Genomic DNA, 10321 nt, shown 5'->3' with positions numbered 1-10321 from the left:
TGGCATATCATATTGTCATATCATGTCATACTGCACTGCCATCATCCCCTACCCTGATCTCTTCAAGTTTCCTTCCAAATGCATCTATTCCAACATCTACTTCAATGGCTCCTTCAGGTCCTTGTGTTCCTGTAAGTATTTATCTGATCTCAGTTGTGAGATTTTTTTTCCCCATTCTGCCTCTTTCTACTTGAGTTATCAAAAGCTGATGATTCTCAAAATCTGCCCTGTTTCTGTCAATTCTGCTCCACTCAGTCTAGTATTAGTCAGTACATGTCCACTTGAATGTCATCATATTATCTTGTTATTTCTCCATGATGAAAGCCCTTAAACTTTCTGGTCTTTTTCTTTTACTTTTTACTGTGAACTCAACCCTTCTTTCAAGTGTCCTCTGAGAGTTCTCTGTCATTGTGTCTCCATATTCAGCCTGGCTTACTATGTGCCCCTGCACAGCTTAAATTTCTATCTTTTGCTACTGGTAAAGCATCAGTCCATGATCTGTTTCTTTTTTTTTACTATAAAAGCTGTCTTTTCTTCCAGCCTCCCTCCCTCTTCCTAACCCTTTACACAGCATTCTTTCTCTCCCAAAGCTCTAATTGCCTCCTGTAGCTCTTTGAAGCCTCCATGGGTATCTTGTCTAATAAAATGTCCTAGTCAAGAGCTTTGTTCTCATCTAGAAGCCACTGCCTTATCTGACATCTACTGAAGTATTTTTCCCGCCTTTTCACTCTTTTTTGCTCCATCTAAAGGTATTGCTTGAAGCAAAATATGCTTGCTGTATCTTTTTCCTTTCCAGATTCCTATCCCCTCATGCCCTTCAGTGCTTTTCTTATTGCCTCTGTGTTTCTCTCTTGGAGATTGTGTTACTGTTAAGTAGTCATCCTTTTGTCACCTTTCTCCTCTTCCTCCTTTAAAACTCCCTTTTTCACCTTTACAGTTCCTTTTGTCCCATAGACTATCTTTTATATTATCTTCTTTGCAGACATGTGGACCTCTTGGGCTGGGCTTTCTTAAGCACAGAATATTATTTTTGCTTTGTTCTTAAAATGACTGTTTCCCTATTCTGCATGCAGGGTTCTAAGTAACAATAACTCTGCCTCAGCAAATTCCACTCCTGTCAGTCTGGGGTGGCAGAGGGCTCTGCATGATCATCTGCTGTAATGTCTGCATATGCAGTATTGGGGGCAGCTGAAAAATAGATGTGGTGCTTTGCTCCAGAGGAGCTGAAATCTGCTGGTGGGCCGTAAGGCTTGTATACAGTGAGGTCATGAAGTGGTCTAGATCTCTCAGGATGAACCTGTTACAGAACAAACCAAAAAAAGCTCTAGCATAAGCAGAAGTCCCAGAAGTTAATATGGTATCTGATAATTGTGTGGGCAGGGCATAGGGAACAGTGAGATTGTCACTGTTGATTAATAGCACTGGGATTTCAGGTGATAAATCTCCTGGGACCAGACCATGGGGGGAAATGTGAGTCTTCAGTTATCCTTACCCCCCTCCCTGCCAGCCTCTCAGAGCTTTCACTATAAAGGCAGTAGGGTGGGAAGGCTAGGAATTATATTTCTGCATCCTGAAAAGCATTCAGGAGAAATAAATAAATAAATGCTAATAAAGGGAGACCTGAGAGAAAACTGGGAAGAGGAGGGAGAAAAATAGATGGCTGACTGGAGGAGAACCCATCTTGGGTGACAGTTCTTCCAACTTCTTTCCTTTACTGTCACTTAGTAACCTAATTTGGACTAAAGCTGTATTTTCATCTATCACAAACATGTCCTTCTTGAAACACAACTTTGGAGTCCCACTAGGGCAAAGGAAAAAGAAAAGGTGTATGAGCAGGTGGCGTACCTTTCCTCTTGCATGCCATGGGGGAGCCTAGAAACTTTTGTGAGCTTTTAGAAGAGGCTTAGGTGGACCTGAGGAGTGAAGCCATGTGTACAACTCATCTGTGTTTGTGGCTAGTGCAAGATGGTTACGACATCTTCCTCTTATTTTCACATCTTCCTCCAGCTCTGTGCTAATCTCCCGAGTCTGCTGGTAACCTCTGAAGCAACAGCAGTACTCCATTGATGAGTCCTGGTGGAAGTGCAAAGCAAGGAAATGGTAAGCAAGACAGAGAGGCAATAAAGAAAATATAAAATGAAGAGCTGTGGCAGGAAATTACAGGAAGAGTGATAGGGCAGATTTGACAGCAGTTACTGGGCAGCAGCAGTGCAGAAAGGCAGATTTTTTTTCAGGATGTGCTCTGTATTCTGTGTTTATGGGACTCTGCAGATCTGAAAACATGGAAAAGACGATGAGTAGAGCCAGAACTTTACCTTTCATTAGGTCAGCTGTGCCAGCTGGAAAAAGTGGACAAGCTGTTGGTTCTACAAGTTCAAGTGTGAAATAGAAGCAGCAGATCTCAGAGCAAGTACAAGCTGAGAATAGCTGCTTTGAATTTAACTAGAGTAGTGTTAGTGAGGCTGGAGGCTGTGACAGAGATTATTGGTACATTATGAAATAGCAAGGATTGTTAATAATTTCCAGAGAGCTCACAAAGCACTTTCACCTCCTAGGGGAATTAGGGAGACAGATGATTTATAAGCTGAGTAGCACAGTAAGATTAGTGTTCAGGACACATGAAATACTGTGACATAAATCCAGTATCTCTACAGATTGCATATATTTTGTCATGCACTGAAATGATGAATTTCTTTTCCCTGGTAGACAATATCTGGGTACAGGGACTAGAGGAAGAGATATTGTTTGATGAGAAGTGGGAATTAGTTGAATACTAGGTCCTTAGCAGGAGATGAGCTAGGTCTTTCCTAGTGCATAGGTACCACCACGCACACAGTGATTGTTCAGGTTCAGCTGTGTAGTTATCACTCTACCATCCCATGCACTGGCTGAAGTGTATTACACTGTGGGAAGCACGAGTGAGGGCTCAGAGGGTTTGTAGGATGTCTTGCTAATGAGGATAGTAAAGGTGTCTTGTTCAAGTAGCATCTGGAGTCGCTTGGCGAATGTTGGCCTTGGGGTCCTTCATGCTTTTATTGATAAGGTGAGTGAGGCTGGGGCCAGTTTGGAAGATGAGAGGGACAGTTCTTGGAAAAAGCCTTTCAGGGTAGAATCATCCTATTTTAGGCTATTATTATATCATTATTTCCCATGGAAATGCCACAACAATATCATGCAAGACAGGCAGTAGTGTTTGATTAGCTGGCAGTAGAGGGTTCATTTTCATACTGCAGCAATTTCTAATGTGCCATTCTTTTGCCTCTTGAAAAACAAGAGCTAGAAGAGGAGTGCACTTTCAGATAAAGGTTCTCATTAGTTTTCTGCAGTGGCTGTGATGAGTGTTCTCCTCAGTACATACAATAGTGACTGAAGATCTGGTGCTGTATTACAGCTTTGATGTTTGCTGGGCCGTACTGTGTTCAGTCTTTAGGCTTCCTATACATGATGTACCTTACATTTTAGACAGTTTTTTATATTTTATACACTATATACTATGAGCAATGCATCATTTTTTATATAAGCCATAGTGGCAATGGTCTTCCAAAAGCATCTCGATAGGTTGGGAGCAATTAATGCCTGTGTGATGGTAACCTGTGAGGGTATCCAAATGTGTTTTTCTGATTTCATAGGCACAGTCACTTAGAAACTCTTCTTTAAGGTGATTCATTACAAGTTTTGTCCTACCTATGGGGCACAGTCTTTCCCCAGAAAATAGTCCTTGTTGACAGTAAAGTGAGTGCTGGTGAGAATGAAACAGGAGAGCTGGTAAATTTTGGGGCAGCACTGATGTTGCTTTTGTAAATATTCAGTGCTTGCCTGGCCTGATACCAGTTGTGGGTTGTACAGACTAACCTTATCCACATGGATATTACTGCTAATGGATATCCATATCTTAGCAGGAACACTGGAGAAGGTGGTTTGTGGAAGAAATTAAGTGTGTCTTCCTCTTGGAGACTTTCTTTCTACCTTACTCTCAGGTTCCATGCAGACTAAAAAAAAGCGAAATAAGAAATGTTTTAAAGGGTCTGCAAAATGAAATAAGGAGACCGCTATTCTGGACCCAAAAAAAGGTGTTTTGCTCTTCTCTCCACCCCATCCTGCCTGCAAATCTCTTACTCAGTATGAGTAGCTTGGCATGTGAGTTCTTTTTTCTTGTATACAGTTTCTGGGATCTTGAACTCTCTGCTCCTCCTTAATTAATAGCCCTCAGAAGACATGTAGTTACAGGCAGCACACTGACAGTACTGGGAGGTGTCTCTAGGCCAAGTTGCTGTAACGTGCTTCTCATTCCTGTCGCTGGCTGGTAGCTCACTGGTGTTGGCTGAGCTCATTGCTTCTCTCCCTGGCTGAGAAACAAGTGGCAGAGTGGAGAGCAGAAGCTGTTGAATGCTCTAGTCTGTGGAAAAGTGAGCATCAAGAAGAATTACGTTTCTGCATACACCTATAATTGAGTACCCACAGAGTTGTTTGGTGACATTCTTCAAAGTGCAAAGTGTTCCACATAAGGACACGTGGGAAAGCTGAGATTAGACTGCAACATTCAGCAGTTCACAGGGATGCCTGACTTCTCCATTAGGGCTTGCTGATGTGGACTGTGGACTTGGAAAAATTGTCTTGGGACACAGAGTGAACACCCATGTCATTCCATCTCACCATAGCTGCTGGCATTTTTGTGATTGTTGCTCAGTCTTTCGGACACCTGGTATCTCGGGAGAAAATGAGGAAGCCCACTGACCTTTGTTCTCATTGCAAACAGGGAGTGCGTGGGATGGGGAGCTGTGAAAGAAGAGATATCCTGGATAATAATGTCTGCTTCCTCCTGTCTGCTTTCTGTCTCTGTGCTTGTAGCTTTGTCTGTCATACCACCTCCTTCCCCCTGCCCCCTCCCTCTCCTTCAGGAGTTCCCCTGTTGCTCACACCTGATATTCAATCCCAGCAGAGTTATTGCCTTTTGCTGAGATCAAACACGGCACTGGGGAATCATGTGGCAGGGGAAGGTTGCTATAAATATAGTTGAACCCTTTGGGCAGGAAGGGAAGAAAGTGAGAGAGGCACAAGGACAAGGAGGAGGGGCAGAGAGAAAGAGAGTACAGGAACAGGACAAGTTGGAGTGGTCTGAGGAGAGAGAGAAAGGAAGGCTCAGCAGAGAATGCGGAGGCCATGCTCTCTGCCAGAACACGAGGTGGTTCTAGGTAAGGCCCAGAGCAGCAGCTCAGTTTCAGATGAGCGTGAGGAGGAGTAGAGGAATGGAGAGCTCAGAGAGCAGGACGCAGGAGCGCAGCTCGAAGCCAGCTTTGTGGGGGGGCACACCGCAGTACGACTATGTCTGCTTTGAGAGATGCACCCGGTACGGGATACCTGTGGAGGCAGGACACGAGGCCGGGGCGACAGGGGACGACCTGCGCTCCCTGGAGAACTCCCTCAGCTACCCACAGGTAGGGCTGGACAACGGGATATTTGTGGCAAGACAGATCTCCCTGGGATCACACAGGCTCTGGGGCTCTCAGAGCAGCACTGGCAGAGCACACATCCCTGTCCATCCCCAGTCCTACCGGCTCTCCCCTTCGCTTGCTGACTCCCAGGTCAGGCTTTGACATTCATGGCTGTACTTCTACCTAGGAGCCTACCAGTAATTCAAGTCCGAGCTTATTGTCACCTGCCATGGATGCAATGAGACTTGGAATGGGCAAGCTGGGATGGGGAAAATTAGCCAGAGCATTAATGTGTTTGTAACAGCAAGGAGCAGCTGCAGCTGCCTTTGGCTTCATAGTGATATTAAGTAGAGCAGAAGAGTGAGTAAAATCAAAGAGAACAGTGAGGTATATAGATGGGTATCTGTCTGCACAGCTGTATAGATGAAGTAAAGTTCTCTTGTGACTTTTCTCTGACCATAAAGCACTTCATGGTCATAGACCCATACATGTATATTCGTATTTTTGGTAACTCTTAGTGGAGCTGTAAGTGAGGGATTTCCTAATCCTTAAACTTGACCTGACTCTTGCTCTGGTTTGTATAAGCACTGGTTCAGAAAAATGTCTGGGACATAGATGTACTCTGGTTATGGCTTTTTGTTCCACTATGCTCTGTATCTCCTTTACCTCTTCTTTTGGGACAGCCTCCTGTGAAGGAGAGGGTTTACAGCAGAGTCCTTATTTCCTACCACTCTGCCCTAACTGACCTAAGAGAGCTGTGGTGTAATCCAGTCAAATTATGAGGAAGAGAGCATGTGAATGTGAAATTCGTAAAGTGGATGTTTCTCCTTAAATGAATACAAATCCTCTTACATGGATGGTGAATGAAGGAGATTGCATTAATTGTCTCCTAAAGATCATGTGATGTAGTGATAGGCAAAAAACCGTGTTTGCCACCAATTCAATCTCTTCCAGTAGATAAGCATCCCAATGAGGATTGTTATGTGTCACACTGCAAAAGATCAGAGAATCAGTTCCATGGCCACATTCATTTCTCTTCTGAAACTGCCTAAAATATACGAGAGTTTGCATGTGTCCTACACTAAAGTCTTCCAACACCACCCCACTGGCAGGTTTGAAAGCAGCAGCCCAGATGGACAGAGATCTGACTGGAGCAGTTTAGGCTTTATCTGCACTAACGCAGGCAGTGCTTTGGCTGCAGCAGCCACGCCAAGAGGGTGAGCGTGGGGGTGGGATGGGGTGGAGAGGTAGGTATGCCCACCTGGGGCTGAGCTCCACTGGGGTCACACCTGCCCCATGGGGTGCAAACAGGGCTGGAGAGCTGAGGTGGGTGAAGGAAATGCACCTTTGTGCGTGTGCCATGAACCAGTAGGGATCTGGGGTGTGGGGAGCTGCGAGATGCAAACCCTTTCTCCAATAGAGCACATCCATGCACAGAAACATCCCAGTTCGCACATATCCACCAGATATGCCAGTCCCACACACCTAAAACCACTCTTCAGCAGGCACAGATGACACAGTGAGGCAACACCATCAGCTCTGTGCTCGTGGTTCCTGACACCAGAGTGTCTCTGTGCTCAGTTCCAGAGGAGTGATGGTCAGTGCATGTAGATAGATGATCTCACATACAAACAAGAAGGCCATCAAACCCATTCCCATGCATATCTTCAGGCAGAAACATCCCCAAGAAAGCAAGCAAGCATTTGTGAAGGCAATTTGCAATCTAAAAATCAGACAGTTGTATTTATAGTTTTACTGAAAAATATGTCCTAGAAATATTTTATTTAAACAGTCGTGTACACATGTGCATGTACATTTAGCATGGAACTTTGCATGCAGACATATTCTGGCTGAGCCAGGCTTGCTGTGGATGTGTATATTTTGCTAGTCATTCATGCACATGCAGATAAATTATAAATATGCATGCCTACTTTGTACAAACATGCACACTTATTAGCATGTTATTAGCATGAAGAACAACCTGTTGCACATGTTTTCATCCACTTCCAAGCAGAGTAATCGTTAAGATTTCTTTCCCCACTGTCACGTGAAAAAACATTTGACAGAGATTCTGATTCTGTTTTGCTCTTTTCTTTTGCTAGGTGTTGCCTTCTGTTGTACACAGGATTTGGTTTGGTTTACACAGGCCCCAGAATAGTGAAATCTTGGTCTTTGGCCTGGGACCCTCAGATAATTGATAGTCAAGAAACATATAGTCGTTAATAGATAATAACATAATAGTAGTAGGATAATAATAATAATAATACACATATATTTTTTACAATTAATATAACAGATAGTAGACATATGATAGATGATGTAATATACCTTGATAAAAATATGCATTATCATACACTCTAGGATTTTGTATTGTTTTCTTTCTGCATGAGAAAGAAGCTACAGCTGGTGAAGTATTTAAAAGCTGTGCTATTTGTGACTATAGAAAGGGTGCTCCTGGCAGGGAGCTCACTCAGCAACACACAGATGGGTGTAGTGGGAGGGATGTGCAATAAGAAGTCAGGCAATGCAGGAACACAGAAGAGCAGGCTCACAGAGAGAGGTAGGTGGGAGGGCCTCTGGAGCTTTCCAGCCCAAGCCCCTGCTCACAGCAGGGCTGGCTCCAAAGGAAGGTCACCTTGTCCAGAGCTTTTTCTGTTCTGAACATCTGCAAGACTGAGGATTCCCCAGCCCCACTGGGCACCTGCTCCTGTGCTGAACTACCCTCAAGTGGGGTTGGATGGGGACGTTTTCCTTTGCACGGGCTTTACTTTCTTGCAAGTCGTGCTTTTTCCCTTTTGTCTGTCACTGTGCCCCTCCAAGATATCTCACTCTGATGTTTCCCTCCAAGCCCTCCCTCCCTTCAGGTAGCGGAAATGCTGTTAAATTTCCCCTTGGCCACCTTTTCTTCAGGAACAACTATTATTTTCTTGCTGTCCCCTGTTCCTTACTTGAGCCTTATTGGCTTTATGTCTAAGCCGTTGACCAAGACATTTCACTGACATTTAAATTTACTTAGAGAGTGCGTTTTGGGAGGTTTCACCTTTGAGGTCAAATATGGCTTCTCTTTGGTGATCCATCAGAAAAAAAATCACCTAAGGAAGATAATTTCAGGAATAGCAAGACATCTACAAGGCAGGAGTGAGAGGGATGAGAAGTACATGCCAAGGTGGCCTCAATGGCCAGGAGCAGCGGATCATAAACAGGATGCACTGGCCGAGCTGGGAATGGGGATTTAAGGACTGGAGTGTTCTGTAGGGAATGTATTGTTCAGTCTGAATGGCATGGGAAATATCCTAGGCTTTGGACTGTGGGAGGAGGGCAGTCTCATACAGGTGCTGACCCCTCAGAAAATAGCTCCCAGAAACGTCTTGAGATTGTGGTGTATTTTTTCCCCTGAGATTCTGTGCAGCTTTTCCTCTGTTACTCAAACAATGAAATTTCCCCAATTTTTGGAAAGACAAACTCTGCATTGATAAATGCTTCTTCTCTGAAAATGAGCTTTACCTGGTTGTGCTTTCTCCCTGGATGGTTTGGTTGGTTTTTTGGTGGGGTTTTTTTGTTGGTTTTTCTGGGGTTTTTTTTTGGGGGGGGAGGGGAGGGGGATGACACGATAATTGTATGTTCCTCCAGTCTATCCTCAGTGGTATTTATACCTTCAGCTGTTTTTGCACCATTTTGATGCTCTCTCTCATCATTTAGCCAAGTAGGCATGACAGTACCTTTTCTGGTTCAATCCTTAGGTGGTAACTGAGAACTTATAAAATTGCCTTCATTTTTTCTGGTGCTCAGAAATCCTGTGTTCCTTGTGTTAGGGAGCAGCAGAAGAAGGAACAGTCAGAGTCCTACTGTGTTATATTTTTAGATTTACATCTTCTAGTGGAGTGGATATTTCTTGCCTAGCCTAATTTTGCTGCAAGGTCATCTGCTGATTTCTGGATTCTTTCTGTCCCACAATCTCCTACCATTTTAGATACTTCCAGAATCCTGGAGAAGCAAAGCACATGTGTGAAGCATTCTTTAAATGCTTAGAGACTACCTGGTTTGCTAGTACAGCAACTCCTTTTTTACTCCTCCCATATCCTGAGTGCACCATTTTCCAGCCAGGCAGAAGCAGTGAACTAGGATACCATATGAGGGCTTTCAACATTCATGCTATTATACTGTCACACTGTTCTATCTGGCAGATGGAAGATTCTAATTTGAATCTCATACTTGACATGGGTTTTAGCTGTATTTGACATAAACCCATCCGTCATGACCATTTAACAGCAATGAAACACTGCCTAAGGTGATGTGAAGGTGTATTTGTCTAAAATCTGCTAGTACTTGGCATTTTTGTCTGAAAGACACAGGAAAAGTTTGCTGGGTAGGAGTGCATTCTGTATGTGGCAGCTTACCCTGTAGATTAAATTCTTCAGCCTGATGTTTCTCTGTCCTGTCTGTTTTAAGGGGGTCAGAGCATGGCCATTATTCACTGCAAAGAGTCTGCACTGCTTAATTCACCTAGAATGTATTGGTAATCATGTGGTTAACAATTGCATTAAATTTGTGTAGCTTCCCAATACAGTGATGAATGGAAGAATACTTTCAGCTGTTCAGATAGGGTCAATCTGTTTAAGAGGCAGCAGGTGAGCCATCTTTAGAACAGGATGATTTTAAAAAGCATAGATACGTGTTCTGTGGAAAAAAAAATCACTAGGATTTCCAAAGGGAGCTATGGCTCAGGTGTCTCTTGAGGAATATGTGCAAATAAATAAAATACTTAGGACCTTCAGTCATATTTGTTATGTTGAAATATTAATTGGTAGAGCACTGAAACAGGTGCTCAGAGAAGCTGGGTAATTTTTACCCCCTGGAGACGTTTAGGAGTTGCCTGGACAAGGTCTTGA

General features: G+C 43.7%; 1 protein-coding gene across 1 annotated transcript in view; it reads left to right on the top strand.

Annotated features, from left to right (window-relative positions):
* Window positions 1-4961: 4961 nt before the first annotated feature.
* CLCN1 (chloride voltage-gated channel 1) overlaps window positions 4962-10321 on the top strand; it is a 36708-nt gene continuing 31348 nt past the window's right edge. Inside the window, exon 1 of the mRNA XM_032098831.1 lies at window positions 4962-5435. Within this exon, the coding sequence (XP_031954722.1) occupies window positions 5223-5435 (213 nt within the window). The 5' untranslated portion in view covers window positions 4962-5222. The remainder of the gene's footprint in view (window positions 5436-10321) is intronic.

This window comes from Corvus moneduloides, chromosome 2 (assembly GCF_009650955.1).
Source record: "Corvus moneduloides isolate bCorMon1 chromosome 2, bCorMon1.pri, whole genome shotgun sequence".
Classification (NCBI taxonomy): domain Eukaryota; kingdom Metazoa; phylum Chordata; class Aves; order Passeriformes; family Corvidae; genus Corvus; species Corvus moneduloides.
This window is presented reverse-complemented; position numbering and strand designations above follow the sequence as displayed.